This window comes from Hemicordylus capensis, chromosome 4, assembly GCF_027244095.1.
Source record: "Hemicordylus capensis ecotype Gifberg chromosome 4, rHemCap1.1.pri, whole genome shotgun sequence".
In the NCBI taxonomy this organism is placed as follows: Eukaryota; Metazoa; Chordata; class Lepidosauria; order Squamata; family Cordylidae; genus Hemicordylus; species Hemicordylus capensis.
Window position 1 is genome coordinate 155,885,480 of NC_069660.1, and position 21,630 is coordinate 155,907,109.

Consider the following 21,630-nt stretch of genomic DNA (forward strand, 5'->3'; position numbering starts at 1 on the left):
TGTCTAAGCCCCTTTTAAAGCCGTCCAAGCTGGTGGCCATCACCACATCCCATGGCAAAGAATTCCATAGATTAATAATGTGCTGTGTGAAAAAGTACTTTCTCTTGTCAGTCCTAAATTTCCCAACCTTCTGTTTCATGGGGTGACCCCTGTTTCTAGTGTTGTGAGAGAGGGAGAAAATTTTCTCTCATCCACCCTCTCCACTCTATTCAGTTTTATAGAACCCAATCATGTCTCCCCTTAGTCTCCTTTTTTCTAAGGTAAAGAGCCCCAGACGTTGTAGCCTAGCTTCATAAGGAAGGTGCTCTAGGCCCCTGGTCATCTTGGTTGCCCTCTTCTGTTCTAGTTCTGCAATATCCTTCTTAACATAGGGTGACCAAAGCTATACGCAGTACTGCAGATGTGGCTCCCCCATAGATTTGTATAAAGGCATTATAATATTAGCATTTTTATTTTCAGTCCCCTTCCTAATGATTCCTAGCATGGAATTAGCCCTTTTGACAGCTGACGCACACTGAGATGACAGTTTCAATGAGCTGTCCACAACAACCCCAATATCTCTCTCCTGGTCAGTCACAGCTCAGATTTCATCAGCTTATATGTGAAATTGGGTTTTTTTTGCCCCAATGTGCATCACTTTACAGTTGCTTACATTGAAGCGCATTTGCCATTCTGTCGCCCACTCCCCCATTTTGGAGAGATCTTTTTGCAGCTCTTCATAATGTGTTGTGGATTTAACTACCCTAAATAGTTTAGTGTCATCTGCAAATTTGTCCACTTCACTGCTTACCCCAACTTCTAGATCATTTATGAACAAGTTAAAGAGCACTAGTCCAAGTACTGATCCCTGGGGGACCCCACTTCCTACCTTCCTCCATTGTGAAAACTGTCCATTTATTACTCCTCTGTTTCCTTCAACCCGTTACTGATCCACACATGAACCTGCCCCCTTATCCCATGACTGCTAAGTTTACTGAAGAGCCTTTGGTGGGGAACTTTGTCAAAAGCTTTTTGGAAGTCCAAGTATACTGTATCAAGTGGATCACCTTTATCCACATGCCTGTTAACACTCTCAAAGAACTCCAAAAGGTTAGTGAGGCAAGACTTCCCTTGCAGAAGCCATGCTGGTTCTCCTTCAACAAGGCCTTTTCTTCTATATGTTTAACAATTTTGTCTTCAAGTATGCTTTCCATCATATATCACATAACATACTTAGAATAGAAACAGGTTGCCTGGGACAAAGAAAGATTTGCAATATCCTGAAATCCCTGTGCCCCCCACCCCAGTGGCTAGTGAACAGTGGCAGTGGCTTGGAATGTAGCCAGCAGTTGTCACACATTTTTTTTGTTGGGTGGGTAGAAGGACGCCCCTGGGGAATCCAGATTAAAATTAGTATGTGTCCCATTTTGTAAGACACAATACTTATGGTAATATTTTTTAAAAAATAGTAACTAAAGCAATAAATCATCTACTGTGCTAAAGCAAATTTGGTACCCCACTGTGTGTTTCTGAAAGTTCTGAAAGTAAAAGTGGAGGCTTTAATATGGGGTACAGAAATCCTCTACTTCTGTTTTACAGCACTGAAGAGTTTCTTTCTTTTAAACCAAGAACACACATTTGTTAAGTGGTTTGAGTCCACAGTAAGCTATGTGTGTATTACCTTGTGGTAGCTCAAGTGTGAACTACTTTGGTATAAAATATGTTGTGCCTGACAGTGACAAATCATTGAATTGAGGTTGATCAGTGAATGCAGTTTTAAATGGAAGACGTTCTGTGTTTTAGACTGTGTGTAAAAGAGCCAACAAGCAACATTCTGAGCTTGGAAGTATTGGTTGCCTTATTAGTAGTTTGCATTGTGGCAGGTCAAATTAGTAGTTTGCATTGTGGCAGGTCATATGCACTGTGTGCACCACAGACTCGGCTCCTGGTGAGCATGTTCAGCTTCCTTTTTCTCCCCCTCCACCTCAGGAGTGTCAAATGCCAGGCATTCTCTCCCCCCCCCCCTGCCTCAGTGCAGTTACATTTTACAAGGAAGTGCCATCAACACCAGTTGCACTGCTGAACCACTTCTGGTTCCTTTTGAGATCTAACTTGAACCACAGGTTTCTTACAGCAAGAAAAAAAGGGGGGGGCGCGATGTGGGGGGAAGGGAAAGAAAGAAAAAGAAAAGAAATGTCTATATGCAATAAATATAAGTAAAGCTGCCCATGCAGTTCGATACTTTTTTCTTTTCTTTTTTTCTTGTTGGCATGGGTTTATAGGTTGCTTCTGTTTTCTTTGATTTTATGTCTCCTTAAATTTATGGACTCTTAACTTTTATTTATGATATAGCAGTCGTCTTCATTCTAGCACTTGACTGAAATAAAATACTGCCAAACCAGCTTCTGGAGTTTAAATTGGCATGAAATTATATTTTTTTAAAATGATTCACAGAGGTAGTTGTTTAGGACTCTCTTCCTGGAAGTTCTTCTCTTGTTCCTGTTAGTTACTAGCTTGCATGAGTTTATCTTGAATCTCTTTTGCCTTTAAATTATGTTCTTGAAACTTCCTTTAATTCTGTTACAATTATCTTAGGCTTTAAAATTTATAAAAGTCCTGTCCAAACTACCTTCCAACCCAAGTTGGAATTAGTATTCGTATGTTGCTTTCTTGCTTGAAACCTGTGCTCTTGTTCAGAAAAACCTGAACTGAATCTTAGTTTGTTATCCTGGCTTATTCACGAACTGTGGTTAGAACAAGGCATGTTTTGCTGGATTTGGTCACAGCAATTAAAAACAAAACAAAAAAACAAACCAAGAACAGAAGCTGCAGAGTCTGTTCTCATGCAAAGGGAGAGGGGAGCAAATGAGCCCCAGGCTCATGATAGTCATGCTAAACCATGGTTTAATCATGACATCTGAACCTAACCCATGAGACCTGCAGTAAAGTTATAATTATTGGCAATCCTGATTTGTGTTAATGATCAGTGCCATGTGTTGAGTTCCTTCTTGCTTTATATTGTACTGACACATTCATTGTGAACCTTTCAATTATTGAGAGTTTGTCAGCACCAAAAATAAGTTGGTTTATCACAGTTTTATGCTGCTGGTGAGTTAATACTTTTTGAAGACTTTTAAAAAGTATTTGTCAAACCTTAGAAATGGTTGATGAAAAAAGGCCAGCCTTAAACCCACCCTGGCATAAATATGTCCAGCTAATACTTTTTAGAAATAAATATTCTGAAACAATAAATGACAAAGGGATGGATTTTGAGAAAAAATTGTAGAGGCAACTGAAGGAAACTATTTCACAGGAAAAAAAACAGGAAATTGATATCAGTAAGCCGTATGTTAATCAATACGAACAGAACTTGGACTCCGCCATTCTGATGCACCAAAAGTCTGTTGGAAAAATTACACTGTTTTCCACAGGGAATTTTCAAGATAACTGCTTTTTAAATGAATTGTGTACATTAGATTAATAACGCAGGATTTAAACACATGCATATGTATGTGCTAGAAGAGTCTTAAGAAGGGAAGTTTTAGAAACCTATGGCAGAACTGCAAAATAGCTAAAGATAGATAACACTACGGAAGGCATTCTAGGATCTATAATGCCAATGGATCAAGAAATGTTGGCTGACATGCAGAGCAATTAACTGCTTGTGGGAGGAGTTTATAGTAGGGATGACAACAAAGGATAGCAGGCATCCCCCCAAAATATTATACACACACCCATCCGCCAGACTGGAACTTTATAGCAAAGTGTCCATCAATAAAGGTGTTATAACATACCATAAAGTATGTTATGGTCCTGTAGCTTGAATTAGTTTTAAAGACCTCACTCACTCCTCTACCTCAGAACAAGCTGCAGAAGTCAGTACAGCCAGGTAAGTAGGAGACTTATTTAACTACCTTAATTACATTAATTACCTTTATAAGTATTTAATATATAGCAAAAATCCTCACTCTCCTGATAATGTTCTTTTCGACCCCTTTGCTACCCTGAATGAATTGTCCTAGTGCTTTACATTAGTGCAAAAAGGTTGTGCTAGGTAAATTTACACAAGAGCATTCTAGTACAGTTCTCATTTTTAGCATAATTAAGCCATCCTTGCACTAATGCAGCAGTGCTCGTTTTGTATGTGGTTCCTTGCTCGGTGTTTTTAGTACATCGTATATGGGATAAAATGAAAGGAGAATGAAGCGCTGGTTTTATCTTTGTCCAAGCACAGATGTTTAAACAGTGAGAGAAAGATACCCTAAAAGTTGGAGAATCATGGGATTCTACTTGGATATCCAAATACAATATAAAAGAATAATACAGGGAATGCAATGCACAGTAGAACATGGGCTCATTCTCTCACAATATAGAATAAAGAAAATCTGGGAGTGGGAAATTCCTTCTCTCTGTTAGTTCTTCTGTTTGTGTCAGGTCTGCACAATTTGGGCCCACCAGGTATGGACTACCAGGTGTTTAGCAATCCTCTTGTGGGTTGCAATCCCATAAAGGCATAAAGAGCAAGGGGTTTGTTGAGTTCTTGGTGTGTCTGATAAGCTGCATTCAGCTTGATAGGTCACAAGCTGGACAGGCCTGATTCTCTCCAAATCCAATTCTCAACATTGAGAGTTAGTGGGGTGTAATGGATAGAGTGTCAAATTAGGATTAGGAAGGTGGTTGTGAGGAGGAGGAGCCTACTGAACTCCTTGGAGGAAGAGTGGGGGGAAATGAAATGAATCAAATGTCATCACATTCTAGTGTAGGACTGCATAACCAACCCTTCAACTTTTTTGACTACAGCCGCCATCATCCTCAACTACAGTTAGGGATTGTAGTATACCGCTCTGGGCTCCTTGGAGGAAGAGTGGGATATAAATGTAAAATAATAACAACATCTGCAGGAGTGCCTAAGTTGTGCTGCCCTGTTCTAGTGTGACCAAGAAACAAAAGCTGGGATGGAATTAGATAAATAAGAGTAGGCTTGATCCTTAGTGGCTGGTGTATAGAGTTCCCCTTCTCTCCTTAGGTAGAAATGAAATGCTGTCATTCACTCCTGAGGGGGGAAGTAATATTCATTCCTGGGGGTCATTGCAATATGTGTGCCTCCTTCTGGACACACCTACCAATGTTTTGTAGGATGCATATTTTAAATGTATATATACAACTCTTACAAGTTGTAATCTTATCTTCAGAAAAGAAGAGAGCCCCACCACCAAAAGGAAATAAACTCAGGCTGTTTTTTTAAACAATGCTTTTCTAAAGAAGTCAAAACTCTCTAAAATGTTAACAGACCATCTCATTCCTTGAGCAATAGTGGCTGGTAGTAGTATATTTTTAAAAATGGAGGGGGAGGTACACTTTTAAAAGATGTTCAGTTTTAGTAAAAGTGTGTCTGTGTGCTCTGGTTTAGTAAAGGTTTGTCTGGTCATTGGTTTGATTTTTTTAAACTTTTGCAGAATAATGTGTTATGAGCAGCTCTCCCCCCCACCCCAAGGCTGATAAATTATACTTGAAACACTTTATGTTAATATACCTGTATTCACCTGAATGGACTCTGAATTAAAGAAGACCCTCCCCCCCTTAAAAAACAACAACACACCAGGTTAAATGCAGGTTATACCTGTAATTACCTGAAAGGAAGAGGTCTCTGAACTAAAAATGACCTCTCCTCTCACTTTCTAACAACAAAGAATTTGGAAATAACCTAGGCTTGGATTCAGATAAATAGGGTACAACCTTTTCCCCCTAATAAACTGCTTCACAACTTTTATGAAACCTGCATCCTTGTTTGCATGTTAGTTACTAGAGTGAATTACTACAGTACCCACTAGCAGGATCTTCTTGCTATTGGTAATGCTGTGCATGTGTATTTCCCACAAAATTCCCATCCAGATTCAAATTCCCTCATAGCCACGAAATTCACAGAATGAACATGAACCAGTCGCTAACTCTAGCCTACCTTGCAAGGTTGTTGTGAGGATAAAATGAGGGATAACTCTGTTTCCTGCTCTCAGCTTCTTGGAGGAAAGACATGATAAATATGAAATAAACTGATTGCAGAAAAGTATTCTTCTGCATGATCCCCACCACACATTAAGGTCATCTGAGGAGGTCCGTCTCCAGTTACCACTGGTTCATCTGGTGGCGACTCAGAGGCGGGCCTTCTCTGTAGCTGCTCCTGGGCTGTGGAATGCACTCCCTGCAGAAATCCATAATTCGAGATCATTACTGTCCTTCGGGAGAGCCCTTAAAACCTATTTGTTTGGCCTGACCTTCCAGGGTTTTTAAATGACTGGAAAACTGTTTTAAATGGTTCCCCTGATTTTACTGTGTTTCTAAGTTGCTTGAATTGTTTAATTGGTTTTATTCTGTTTTTATAGTTTTGATTTTAACTGTTAATTTGTTTGAATTGTTTTTATCTTGTTGTAAACCGCCCTGAGCCATTTTGGAAGGGCGGTATATAAATCAAATAAATAAATAAATAAGATCTAAATATCTGTTGCTGGGGCTTAAAGAATACAAAATATAAGGAAGGACAGCAGATTTCAAGACACTACCCAATAGTATTTTGGGGAAGCCATTTCAGTTTTAATAATATTTGGAAGGCAGGTTTGTCTTATATTTCTATTTTAAAAAATATGATCAAAATTCCCCCCACTTTTTAAACAGGAACCATTGGCAGTATCTTAACTAGAGTCACTGTAACAAAAAGGAGATGCAACACATTGGCTTGCTTAAATAGTTGAAAGGACAGTTTGCTGAAAATGTACGACTCTTCATTGGTCTTTTGAAAAAAATCCAAGTACTGATTCTTGCTCAGTCATTTGCTCTGGTGGTTCATTGCAGCCAAGAAGTATTGTTGAGAACAGAAAATTAAAACAGGATGTTTCTGACAGACACTAATAGACTTTGTGACAGAGGTACAATAGCCTTTCAAAAGAGGTGGGTTCTCAGAAGGGGGCCTAATAGGGAGGCTGCCCTTTGAACATGTTTATTTTTATCTCGCTTGGATGTAAACTGACCTCTCATTCTATAAAGAGTGTCAAGAACTCTAAGATGTGTTCACATTTTAATGAAGGAGGATTATATGCAGGAAGTGTTAGCAATGTCTGGATATTATAGAGGATAATATTCTTTTAGGCTTTCAGAATGTGGGAGTGTGAAGCTCAACACTGTTATCTACAGGTGCAAACACCTTTTGGAATGGCACTTGATTTGCTCTCATTACATGCCTCATTAGCGATCCTGTCAAAGAAACACCCTGTATTGTTGTGTCCGTTGCTTCCTAATAAAGACAGATGTGTACCCCCTTATTTTTGGAGACTGCAATCCTGGACCACCTGACTTCAAAGGTGGAGCTTGCTCTCTCTTCCTTTGACTCTGTTGGCATCAGCTTTAGCTAGAAAAGGAGAGGTGGCAGCAATTACGGAGCACACAATTAACCAACTCCTAATCTCCACCCTGGCGTGTAATTGTTGCTGTCAAATACAATTAGTGTCCGACCAAGTTTGCTTCCTGGGGGAGAGCCAGGGCATGGACAGAGGAGTAGAAAAGGAGGGGAGAGTGCCTGGAACTTTAGGAGTGGTTTTATCAACCCATGCTATATGTGATCTCTTCCTATTCAGTAAACATGCTTCCAGGAATCCTACTGTTCATATTAAAATTGATCTGGGGCATTCCTATCTAGTTGAAGGAAATGGCTCCCTCTTCTGTCACAACCTTAGAAAGTGATGGCTTGTATACCTCGTTTTGGGAGAATGATGATAGGTTGATGATCTTGCATGTGACCACTCTCTTGTGTCTGTTAAGAGGCATTGCCACAGTGCAGTAGCTTTTGTGCTGCTGCATTTTGTAAATAAAAATGTTTGCTGCTGTAAAGCTCAACAGTCTATTGAATCAGCCCAAAATGATGATAAATTCTATAATTTTCTTTAGATTTTTAACTCTGTGGAAGTCTGATGAGTCTATATTGTAGAGGTGAATGTTAGTTTTACTTGGCCTTAGTCTTAAACGCGGGAGGAAATTCTAGTTTTGAGGAGGAGGCACATCAGTTACATAGTGAGAACTCAACTATAGACATAGGTGGTGTTGAAAGTAGGGGATTTCTTGTCTGGAGGTTCAGTAATGGCAGGATTTTCATAGATAGGTGTTAACCATTTGTTTCCTTCACCACATGGATATTGGTCTTTTGTGTGTACTATATGTATATAAACAAGGTCCTTGCAAAACCACTCATTTGCTCTAAGCAAACTAATTTGCCTTTTTCTGGGATCAGGCTTTCCTAGGAACCTAGATTAATGTAGAAGATAATTAATCATGAAGGAGAGTTAAGTTCGGCTGTTCAGCTTTTGTTCTCATGAGACCTTGCATCTTTTCCTTTATGCATTTTCAAATGCAGTGATCTTAAATGACAAAGCTTAATCAAAGGAGACAGCAACTTCTCATCATTTTGATTTTTTTCCCTTACATAACACCTGAACCTATGTTTCAGAAGGCAAATTAATAGCTAAAGCCAGTTCTGTTTTGACTGCTTAATAATGCCTCTTGGAACCAACTTGCTAAATGGTATATATGCATGCATTTATTTTTAAAATGCAGAGTATATTTGTCCTTATTTAAATGCATATAAGCAAGCAAGGTCCTCAGTTAATATTCTGCTGACAAACAACTATTATATGAATTTACATTCTAGCTTCATTCGGATAGCCATTGTCAAACAACCAGAAATGAACAAAATATCATTTCCAGTTCAGAATTACTCATCCTGGTGTCTTGGTATAAAGAAATAGATTTGTCTGTCAAAAGTTCTATAAATATTCTTGCCTATGAAAACATATGGCACAACACATGCTTAAATATTTTAAGATATATCCACACTTTATGTTGTCTTTATATTGTTACGGCAGTGGTTTTTAAGCTTTTTATTGATTTGTTTGAGGAACAGCTGTGCATCTGCTCCAGAACCCCTGTATGTTGCCAAGCAGCCGAGGGTTCCAAAGACTTGCTCCCAGTTCATGCCGGTTACAGAAGAGGCTTTTAAGGCCTTGCTTTAGCTATATGTCAGGGCTGCACCACTTCAGTTCTCTTGCAGATGTTGGACTATAACTCCCATCATCCCTGACTATTGGCCATTGTGGCTTGGAGTGATGGAATTTTTTTCAAAGGGGTGATGGGAGTCGTAGTTCAAAAACAGCGGAAGGGCCGAAGTTGTGCAGCTCTGCTCTACATGAACGGAGAGTGTGGCTTAGAACATAGCCAACATAGCCTGTGGCTGAATATATCTTGTAGTGGTGGCAGATCAGGAATGGTGACTGTGTTGTGTGTGGTTTGTTGGTGTTTTTGGAAGCTTTCTAACTGTTCATGTTTTTTTTTCCATCTAAGAACCCACTGAGAAGCTTCTAAAAAGTCTCAGGATTCCCCAGAACAGAGTTGAATAATTACTGTATTTAAAACATCAGCTGATATAGACTTCCATTTGAAAGTACAATCTGCAAAAAGAAACCATTATGTTTATCATTGAACGTTCCCCCTTCCTTTGTGTAACGCTTTGCATGATAGAGCCATCCTCTTCAGATATTTTATTTTTCAGTCGTCTTTTGATTTTGATTTTGGTTGGACTTATAACTGTGTTTGAGTTGCTGTCTTTTTCAAAGGGAAGATGAAGCTAAAATTGTTGCGGAGGGATTGGACAGGGTATTTAATGTGTCTGTCATTATATGTTAACCTTTCATCTGGGACACATGGTGCCTCTTTTATGCTTGACAACAATTTAAAAGTATATATCTTGACATCATGTATAAAGAAATAAGGAGGGGGAGAGGCAAAAGTGAATTAATGAAGTTAGCAAATACTACTCCCTGTATTTCCATTCCATCTGGAATACAGCTTTCAAACTTGTAGCCTCTGAAGCACCATTGCCAGTGACAGTTAGTCAGGATCTGATTGTACCCTGAATTGAGCTACTCTTTTATTGAAAAATACACTGTATTGAGCCAGGAATGGAAACACTTGGCAGAACTTGTTTTGAGTGGACATGTGCATTTGCTGCCCAGTTCCTGATCAATGTCATTAGCTTCACTGCTTCATAGAGTGCAGGAAAGGGGGAGAATTTGTTGGATTAGTCACTCTGGATGAATCCTGAAGGTACTAGTAAAGTCACAGATACACCCTTGGTGTCATGGATGAGGAGTCAAGGATTGATTATAAAATGGCACATAGATTATAAAATGGCACATCCAGAGCAGAGCTGTGGACACCCATGGACATAATGGCAGTTGTACCCTGCCAAGTAATAAGTTTAATAAAACAAAATATCAAGGGGAAAGGTTGGATATATTGTGTGATTAAAATATTTTTTATGGTATTGTATTTGGTTTTATTGTTAGCTGCCTTGAATCTCTCGCAAAAAAAAAAAGGCAGGGCACAAGTTTTTAAAATGAATAAATACATATATATTAAGAAGTGTAGAGAGAGAAGAGACCTCTTTTTTTTTTTTGACCAGTGAAAGCATTTATGCTTTGTGTGCTTGATTCTTAGCATTTCTAGTCACAGATGGTGGCTCCTGCAGCTGGGAAAGATTTTTGTTTGGGATGTTTGATCTACCTCGAATTGATTTGGATCGAATCAGCTGGTTCTGGGGGTTGACCTCTAATTGAATTTTTATGGGGAGAACGGGTCTACCAGTGGGGTCAGTGGGTAGACCAGTCATCCTCTGTTCCAGACTTAGTGTGTCTGCCCGCTTGGAGGACTGGTCTACCCAGGTAGACAAGTCCTTTGAGGCAGGCTGACATGCTAAGTTCGGAGCGGAGGGCTAGTCTACCCCCCCATCCCAATTGGTAGACCAGCTCTCCCTAGAAAAAGGGCACTATTTTGAGGCCCAGTTTTTCCAGCTCTCCCCAGAAAATTGGGACTAAAAATGGTGCTCGAATCACTCAAATCGATTTGAGGCTGATTTATTGAGGCAGCTGACCAAGTCAGCTGTTTTTGATGAATCCAAGTTTTTGCTATTCGGTTTTACTTCAAAACGAATCACAAAAATTGATTTGGGCACACCTCTGCTTAGCTGCTGATCAGGGTGGAGAATACTGTTCTCGGTAGACAGTCTTATCTGGTATAAGGCAGTTGCTTTTATCTAGATTTTTGCAGTCAGTTTTAGTTTAGTAACAAATTGTTGGCAGAGGTGACACAGAGGATGGCAATGAATAAAATAATGTTATCTCTTGGGCATCTTCTCTTTAGGGTTCTATTCTTCTTTCTTTCTTGTTAATGTATATAGGGGGTTACTATACGTGGGTTGTATCCAAACCTTGTTTTGTGACCATGCAAAGTTGTGGAGAGATTTTCCTAAACTTCCCCTTCCTTCTTCAGTCCCTGTGCCACCTACTATGGAAGTATGTGCAAGACAGAATCGAGTGTAGCCCTGTATGAGGAGGCTTTAGGTTTAGTGTCACTGGCACACTGTTTGTGTGATGTTTTGTGTAGGGATGTAGCAAAACTAAATGGATTGAAATAGTGGTAGTCTGATATGAGTATGCTCTCTACACAGCCATTACACAGGGAACAGCAATCAGTTGCCTTTGGTTTTTTGTATGCTAAATATTTGAGAAATCTTGTTCATATGATGATTCATTTCTCAGTAACAGACTCGATTTCTTCTTGACTTAGTTTTTTTATTATTATTCTTAATTTTACCAAAAAATACAAACACTAGAAGAGGTTGTAGTACAAATGTTTGTGGGGAGTATTTTAAGATGGTCAATATGAAAAGTCCAAAGACCAGAATTCAAATAATGTTCATTAAATGTTGTTCCAAGAAGTTGCAAGGATGAGCCAGTGTGACTGTTGTATGAAATGAACTTAAAGTATACTGCAGTAAGCACATCTGAGTTTGTGCAGCCTTTGTGCAGAAATCATTATCTGATTTCACGTTCTACACAGTCTGAGGCTTAATCAAGCAGCTGAATGGGAAGGGGAAAATACCTCTGAAAATTAGGGACTTGACTACTTCTGAATAAATGATCAGGTAGACAGTAGCTCAGTTCTTATTGCAGGTATGCAGAGATTGGTGGAGGACAGAACTGACTTCAAGAACACTGTTTTTAATGGTGGTTATTATTTGATGTAGCTAGCTGGGGAATGTGGCAAAAATAATTTTTGTTCTCCCTTTCATCAAGACTGCTGAATTCAGTTCAGTGGCCAGTTGTAGAAGTGAGTGTCAGAAGGTAGTTGCTTGTGGTTTAGGATAACTACACTCAGTTGCAAGTGTTCTTTATTGGAAATGCACTGACAAGTTTTTCTCTACTCCCCACCTCCCTTAATGTGAGGATGGCCATGCTGTGTTTCTGTGGTGTTTGTTTAATAGTTGTAGAATGTTTTGCATATGATGATAATGAAAGGGATGGATGATGCTTCAGAATCATTATTGTGCAAGAACTATGTAATGACAGATATCAAATATGGAAAAATCGTATTTTCATGATTTTTTTCAGATAGCTGAGAAGAAAGGGAAGGAAGGAAAATCTGGGTTTGGAGGCCCAGTTGTCAGCTCACTGTACCAAGAAGAAACTATCAGGTGAATCTCAGTGATATCTTTATGGCTTAATTTTCATTCAGCATTTGTTTAGAACATCATGCAAACATGGTAGTGCCACTCCAGCCAGATAATAAATGACAGGAAAGAACTTTCTAGGCTCATAACTGTTTAAATCAATAGCTGTCTGTATATTTGCCAGCTACTAATCTTTCTCTAGTGTGAGATGTTTGGGGAGGGTTTATATGTGGGGTTTTTTAGTGTTACAATCACTATTCAGTTTTCCATTTTTATCAAAAGCATTTAACAGTTATTTATCTGAAAACCTTAAGTATTGCAATAAGATTTGACATGCAAGTCCATTTTCATTTATATGCTGTACTCGGGATTACTTCTTACTTGTGAATGTTGTATAGCTAAAGCACAATTTCTTTACAGAACTACAATTCGAAGATTATGTAAAGATACAACTTAAACACTGCTGGTCAAAGGGAATAAAAATAGCATGTTTTAAAAATTACTGTGTAAAAGTAAGGTTACTAATTGAGGTCAGCGTTTGAAATAAAAGATAAAAGGAAACTTAGATTGGAAAATCTATGATGATCTACTGTGAAAGTTGCAGATAATGAGGGGAACCAGGAAATGGAAAATTTAGGGCTGATGCAGAAGTGTCAATGTTGCAAATACACATGGATGGTTCTCCTGCTAGATAATTTGTGTTATTTTTGAAGGAAGAGCCGTCATACCATTCCTGTTAAGTAAACTTCTTTCTACAGTAAGAGGCAGAAAGAAATCCTTTTACTACTGTTTCTGTCATCCTAAATGTGATGTGAATGACATTTAAAGTTCACTATTATGAGCTTACACCATATTCTCAAGGCAATAATAGAACAATAGGGAAAAAATCCTTCAAACACCCAGCAGTGTCTCTTCAAAATAAGGGACAAAGAAAAAAATGTTTCCATCAGCTTACAATTTGGAATAGCCTTACAAATGTTATACTTTTTATTTACTTGGACACCATTGGTATGCAACGTGGAATCCAGAGGAAGATTGATAACTCATTAAGTAAATATAGATCAATACAGGAGAACCTCAGTATTCCCAGGGGTTCTGTTCTCAGCAAGTACCACAGATACTGAAACCACAAATACCGAGGCATTGGGGCAATGGAAATCCAGGGCTTAGGTTTATAAGGACGGGGGGGGGGATGGGAAAAACACACCCCAAAAAGCAAAATAAAGTGCCTTACCATGCTCCAGCAGTCCAGCAATGCCCCCCCCGACTCAATGCCACCATTTTTTGTGGAAAATCATGATTCCCCCTCCCCCCTCTTTAAATGGTCCACAAAAAGGTGGCTGGAAATGAACTCTGGGGACATTTCTGGCTACCCCTGATCTGCAGATACACAAATTTAACCCCCCTCTCCCCCCGCATATACCAAGGTTGTCAGTTACCCGACTGCATGTATGTGCAACTGCGGATGCTGAATCGGTGATTAACGAAGTCCTCCTATATGCATTAATTGATTTAAGCAATTTGACATAATATGAGGAAGAATAACTGTTGAAGAGTATGTGACTAGTGAGAGTTTAATAGTGTGAGTAAAACTTTTAATATATTACTTGCATTTGTGTGTGTGTGTACAGCTTTTGTTTGTTTACCAACAGTATAAATATTCAGAGGTGTATCTAGGGAAAATAGCGCCTAGGGCAAACACTGAAATTGCGCCCCCTGTCCAAGCACCTGACACCCATCTTTCAGATAACTTTACCATAATATCAGCTCAAAAATACAAGTCAAGCTCGTTAATCTTTTAATATTTCAAAAACCATTTAGCAGTGGACTTAGCCAGACCAAAAAATGCTGGAAAACTACAAATTTCAGTATGTGGGGGCTCATGAAATATCCAAATACTATGTGGAGGTGTACTTGGAAAACTGAACAGAAGTGCCTGTCTAATTCTCTGCTATGCATTGTAGCATCACCATTACATAAATTTTAAAAATCAATGGAGAATTTTACTTTTCCCAGATACTCTGTAAATAATTAAAGGATATGCAGAGTAAACTGTGTCACTGCTTGGAATATATTCTAGTCTTTCAGAAAGACAGTTAAAATGAGAGAAAGAGAGCAAGAAACTCCCAGTGGGCCTTAATATTAAGGGTTTCACACTGATTCAAAGACAAACTCATCATTAATAGCCATATTAGCAAGACATCACATTTAATTCACTTATCACAAGAAGCAAAGTAAGAGCAAATGAATACAATCCTAGCTCTTAAGCGTCAGCTCAGTATTCACAAGCCCTGATTCTCTGTACATAGTGCCAATCTGAATATGTATACAGTGTCTTATATTATATATTTATTATTATTATTTTTACTCGTAGCCCCTTTGGGGGGCTTCCTAAAGGCTGGGGGGGTGGTTTGCAAAGATTCCCCCTCACCCCGCTGGCCTCTAGGGCCTCGCAGGGACCATTTGAGCATGTGCAGTGGCCATTTTTAAAAATAATCTTTTTTTTTTAAAGGCCACTGAAAACAAAATGGCCACTGTGCATGCTCAAATGGCCTCTGCAAAGCCTGGCATTACCTAGAGCCTCACAGAGGCTATTTGAGCATGCACAGTGGCCATTTTGTTTTTGGCAGCCTTTTTTTTTTTTTTTTAAAATTAATTTTACGAAATGGCGCCCCCCTTCAAGTGGTGCCCGGGGCATGTGCCCTGCCTGCCCTACCCCTAGATACGCCCCTGTAAATATTGAAAAATAGCGAAGAGAATGAGAAACTGTAGGTAATGGATGACATTCAGACTAATGTTGTCATGATGTGTTGGAATTTTCAGTCACGTGGAGGAAGGCATGATATTTTGTAATCTCACCACCACCACCTTTCACTGCATTTGCCTCTGCCTGCCAAATCAATTCCAGTCCTGTGTACTATAGAGTTATGTATAACTCTCAAATCCCAGGTGCATTTCTGCATTTTTGCCCTCAGAGGGGGCACACTTAATACCTCAGAAAGCACACTATAGAACTGGAGAAGGTGCAGAAGAGGGAAACCATGATGATCAGGGGCCTAGAGCACCTTCCTTACAAGGTAAGGCTACAACACCTGGGGCTTTTAGTTTAGAAAAAAGACAACTGCAGGGAGACATAACAGAGGTCTATAAAATCATGCATGGTGTGGAGAGAGTGGATAAGGATAAGTTTTTCTCTTCCCCTCTGGGAAGGATGAGGGGTCATCTGATGAAACTGATTGCCAGGAAATTTAGGACGAACTAAAGGAAGCACTTTTTCACACAACGCATAATCAGCTTTTGGAATTCTCTGCCACACGATGTGGTGGATGGCTTTAAGAGGGTTTAGATAAATTCATGGAGGACAGGTCTATCAATGGTTAATAGTCTGAGGGCTATAGACCACCTCCAGCCTCAAAGGCAGGATGCTTCTAAATACCAGTTGCAGGGGAGCAACGATAGGGGAGAGAGCATGGCCTCATCTCTTGCCTGTGTGCATCCCAGAGGCATCTATTGGACCACTGTGTGAAACAAGATGATGGACTAGATAGGCCTTGAGCACGATCCAGCAGGGCTGTTCTTATGCTCTTATCTTTACTATAGGAACACACAGGCCTAGAGCCCTTCTGGAAGGCCTTCCTTTAGCCTTCCTTGCTTCTTGAGCTGGAGAATGGTAGAGATACTCCTCTCCTGACTTGGCCCTGGTTCATCTCAGATATATTCTCTCCTGTCGGCTCATGTTTTAAATTTTAATGGAATATCCACCTTTACTACTAGTTAGTACTGTGATTTGTTTAGACTAGTATACAGGTTTTTCAGAGAACTGAAGGCAGTTTGAAAGAGGGACTGCTGCTATGGGTACACACCCTCTTCTTTCCACTTCTGCCTCTGGTAAGTTTTAGATATGTCTGCATTGTTTATTTTTAAGACCTCCAAAACTAATTTGACCAGAAGGAAGTGAGGCAGAAATTGTCTACTGTTAAAAGCAATGATTCAGACTACTTTCAATTTTCTTTAAAATGACAGTTTCTAATCTCCATTGTTTTCTTTTTAAGGAGATTATTGTTGTTAATAGAGCAATATTAACAGCATTGACTGAGGAAGACTTTCTAATTTAATTTAATTTCACTGTAAGTTAAGCCTGCACTCTCTTCTGTATTGCAGCTGATTCTTTAGATAGATAGATAAAATAATTTCAAATAATAACTTATTTAATACAGTGTTGATAGTACTGATTTTCAACCTCCACCCCCGAATTTCAACTGGCAAAAATATCAGACTTGTCCAGATACTGATATGCCGTGCAGTATACTGCAGTTGATTCTGCACTGCCTGTGCTGTGGGCATCTAAAACAGTGCCCATGCTGTTTCACAATAGTAGTCTTGTGCTAATATGTAACACTGTGCAGTTGCACTTGTGCAATGTTATGGCCATTATTTCCAATAGTCGTAGCACTTGTGCAAGCATAATTGTACAGTTCTGCATATTAGCAAAGACTGTTCTTATGCATGAGTCCCTGCATTTATTTTAGATGCTCACAGCAGCATGTGCACTGCACAGCCCATAGTTGTCCAGTGTTTATTATATTCATGATGTTTTAAAACTATGAATGCTTTAGTTTTATTTTTAAAAGGGGGGGAGTAAGTTTAAATATGATACAAAAAAAGTATTGTCTGCATATTAGTTGTCTCCCAAATCCCCACCCTGTAGAAATAGCATTGTTTTCACATGGCTTCAGCATTTCTAGAAATTTTACATCTCTACCCGCAACGCTTGGAAACATTGTTTCAGGAAGCACAGGTGAAGTCAGAGGGAAGGGGGGATAGCCAAATATTGTGTCGACCTTCATGCAAAGGAAAACCCTGGTGCATCAGAGCAGGGTTAATCTGGATGTTCACCATCATTAGGCGAACATCCTAATGTAACAGAAGAGATTCCCCTAATACACATCCACAACTTAACAAAGCTGTTTCAGCTCCATGTTAGGGCTGAGAATCAAATTGAAATGGATGGGAGGTGTCATCCAGAAATACCTGGTGCTCGACTGCAGCAATGGTCATTCTCCAAACTGGAATATTACATTGGGAGTAATAGGAGCGAGGTCATCCATATGTAAAGATGATTTCTGGAGTGTGATGGGTGAGTAATAACTTTCTCCAGGGTTGCAGTCCTCCAGCCTTTCTTGTTATAAACCCTGCTAAGCTGGGTACACTGGTGGTAGGGAAGGATGGAGGGGAGGTTACTGCCCTGCAATGCAAGATGTTAGGAAGGTGGGGAAGGGAGATGACAAGTTGGACTGGCCAGGTCTGACTGCTTTTGGGGAGGGGAAAAAGGTGCACACAGGCCCTTCTCCATCCAGAGCAGAGCAAACCAGGAATTAAGGAAGCTGAATGATGCTCAGCTGAGTGACGTGCATGCACAGTTGTCCACTACTTGATTTGAGGGGAGGATTAAACTGCTTTGGTGGAGTTGATTTTTTTTTTAAAAGAAATTGACTCATGCCTACTTTGGGGACCAGCCTGATATGCTGATATGCCCCTTTTTTGCCTCTAAACTGATCAGCATAACGGCTTTGCTGTTAGAGGAAATGATGAGGCCAAATGCAAGAGATGCAAGTAGGTCTGTGGCACTTCCATACAAAACTCACATATGTGCAAGATTGGCAACGTGACCATTTGCAACAACAATTATTAACAATTATTATCTTCCTAGTTTTGCTATGCTAGTTTTAATGGGAGAGAAGTCTTTCGTGTATAACTTTAGCTATCAATTGACTTTACAGGACTATGTGAGAAACACCCTTTAAACTCCTGTCGTTCTGCTTGATTCCTCTGTTGAGTCAAAGTGAAACTTATTTATTTATTTATTTAATACATTTTTATACCACCCTAACCCAAGGTCTCAGGGCGGTGTGAATTTATGAGTGTATAAGCCAGATTTGAAAACCCTTGGAAGTGTGCCTTGTCGACATTTAACTCTTTTGCCCTCTTATTCGCACTGGATGTTTAATGAAGTAGTTTTAGCTCCATAATCCCATCATGGAATAAAATATTGGATTTGGATTAGTTCTTCTGCTCCTCTGCCTCTTAATGTTTTTGAAACTTAAGCACACACAATATCTAGGCTGTTTAATGAAGTAAAAACCTTTATATTATATGTACCGTCTAATATTGTATGCAAGACTGAATCTCTTGTTAAATTTTCTTTTATTTAGGTACCAAGTCATATATAAGCAGCCTGTTTTAACTTGTGTATGTATTTTGCTTTGAGAAATGCAGATGCAGAAATTGGTTCCCCTCTTTGTTTAAAAAATAAATAAATTCACTGGCATTGCAGTTTATGGACTTGCATATTCAAAAATATAGCCTGGCAATTGACCACTGGCCATTGCCAAGGTTTCCTCCTCCCCACCCCCACAAACCTTATGATCCAACAAACTGCCAGAGACAAGCTAAATGGTCCGTATTTCAGCATGCTGTTTAAACAAGTATGAAATTAGGAGGCGGAAAGGGGTGGGTGGGAATACAGTCAGCATAATAAAAGAAGTGTGCTAATGAAACAATTAGTATTGGAGGCATGAACATCATGAGGCCCCCACAACATTTTTGTGTAGTTCTCCAGCTGTTGGAAACAAGTGTCCTACTTCTATTTTTTTAGTTTCTGGCTTCATGGTTGCTAGAGTGCGTTGATTATAAACTAAGGCAATTGAAATCACTGAGGCCAGTTTTCCACCAGTAACACCTGTGGTGACTTAGAGTCCCTAGCCCCCAGTATCAAGTCCACAATCATTATGATGATCTATTTTGCCATATTTACAATGCGTGACTTCAAAGCAGTCTTTACATTTGTTTGGTAGTTTTAAGACTAAGCATTTGTAGAGATATTAAGTACAAGGTTTAACATCTTTATATTAAACAATGCTTCATTTTAAAGACAAAACAGCTATAGTTGAAATTAAAAACAAAACATTCATATTAAAAGGCAATTTTGATTTTAAAATTACCCGTGCTATCTACCGGCATCTACTCATCTACAGCATGAGAGATGTGAAGTGTGATAGAAAAGTGTTACAATATTGGACACTGGAGTAAAGAAAAATTGAAAGTACTAGTGGTAGTTCTTATGATTTTGAAATGCCAGCATCAGGATTTTTTCAAGGGCTCATACAAATGTTTCACATTTGAGTTTAAAAGTTACATCTATTGGATTTTCTGTTCTGAAGATCCAGATATAATATTAAATCAAAACAAATAGTTCTATATAAGTGTGTGTGTGTGTGTGTGTGTGTGTGTGTGTGATAAAAAATATCTGTTAATATATTTTGATGCAGATAACTGATGTAATGATGAAGAGTATGATCTGTATTAAGACTTCACTTCAGTAAAGTGCTGAATTCTTTCAGTCCCCAATATGCAGACTTATTTTTTGAAGGGGGAGAGGTGGAAGGGTTATTGAGAGAATGTTTGTGAAGCACTTTGAAAATACTAGTGCTGTAGATAGTAGTCATGATTCACACAATCCCAATATGTTTCAGTCCCACCTGCCTGCTGTTTTTCCTTCTCCCCTCACCCCCCTGCTCATCATCTTAACTCTGAACGCAAAAAGTTAGTCCAGAGAAGAAAGTGGTTCAAATTTTCCTGAATCTTGAGAGGAATCATGGAGAAGCCACTGAGAATCCCTCTCTATAGGATGCTGTCTGGACTAGATGCACAGAGAGAATAAATGGCCATAAGTGTTATGCAGGTTTTTGGGGGTTTTTTAAGCAGAGGGTTGATATGGTAAATGCATCCTCCCAATAATAATTTAGAAGCAAATTATATGTACAAGTAACTGTTATGCAAATGAGCTGTAGCTGCTGCCTCATAATATAATTTAGTGCAGCCATCAGTACTAAAAATGTTTTTTTGCTCCTGATTTTTAATTAATTTTTTTAATTTTTACATTTATATCCCGCTCTTCCTCCAAGGAGCCAAGAGCGGTGTACTACATACTTGAGTTTCTCCTCACAACAACCCTGTGAAATAGGTTAGGCTGAGAGAGAAGTGACTGGCCCAGAGTCACCCAGCTAGTATACACACAGATTCACACGCCAAAGAGTGACTGACTGCTTTTGTCATCCCACTTTGAATAACGTATTTCAATTGTTGTAAGAGTACTGTTTCAAAATGCTGTAACTTTTCTCTATTGCTTTTCTTTTTGAAATTTGGCAAAACTGTGTGGTAAACAGCATTCTCACAGAATGCAAGTCAGGATAACATTTGCTCTATAGGGGTTGGCTAAGTGTGTGTGTGTGTATCCTGTTTTTTGATTTTTGAATAGTGTTTTTGTTTATCAAACTTTGATTATATGAATTTGAGTACGATTTGGGAATTTGAGAGCAATAAAATAATGCTTTTAGCTACACATACTTCCTGGAAGATCAGATGAAAAATTAAGGGGTAACAGGATAGAGAGGAGACTAAAATACCAACAAATGATGGGCTATTCCCACCCCTCACCCTTGCTAATCTTTGTGCAGCATGTTTGATAGTCCTCATCATATTTTGTAGTCTGCTATGTAATCTATCAGAATTTTATTAATCCCATTAACAGAGGCAGCCATCTGGCCCACTGAGCTACACCAGACTAGTACTGAACTGGAATGATTGATGGCTCTGGAATTGATTAGTTGATCTGAGAGACAAATGAACTGTTTTGGCAGAAAATACCAGAGGTCACTGCATATGGTCAGGCTTAAAGGCCTGCAGAATTTTAAAAAGGAGCTTCTTCCATCCACTTGTAAAGTTCCCCTAAAAATACCTGTCTGAGAGAACATACTAGTTATTAAGAGTACCATAGCCTTTTTAGGGATGTTGTAGTTCTAACTATAACCCTATCCACCCCTAGCACAGTACTTCCAGTGATTGTTGCTTATGTTTATTTTTAGACTGTGAGCCCTTTGGAGACAGGGATCCATCTTATTTATTTATTATTTCTCTGTGTAAACCACCCTGAGCCACTTCTGGAAGGGCGGTATAGAAATCAAATAAATAAATAAATAGATAGATAGATTATTAAGTGTGCAGAATTAAAACAATAAGGATGAACTGTGAATTATGCTCTGTCA

The 21,630-nt window shown here is 39.0% G+C and overlaps 1 protein-coding gene across 8 annotated transcripts in view; it reads left to right on the top strand.

Moving 5' to 3' along the window:
• ACBD6 (acyl-CoA binding domain containing 6) overlaps positions 1-21,630 on the top strand; it is a 175,430-nt gene that overhangs the window by 43,153 nt on the left and 110,647 nt on the right. For all 8 annotated transcript variants that reach the window (XR_008306400.1, XM_053247111.1, XM_053247113.1 and 5 more), the window contains exon 4: positions 12,468-12,550. Coding sequence is in view for 7 of the 8 variants with exons in the window: in XM_053247111.1 (XP_053103086.1) it covers positions 12,468-12,550 (83 nt within the window). In the remaining variant the exon portion in view is untranslated. The remainder of the gene's footprint in view (positions 1-12,467; positions 12,551-21,630) is intronic.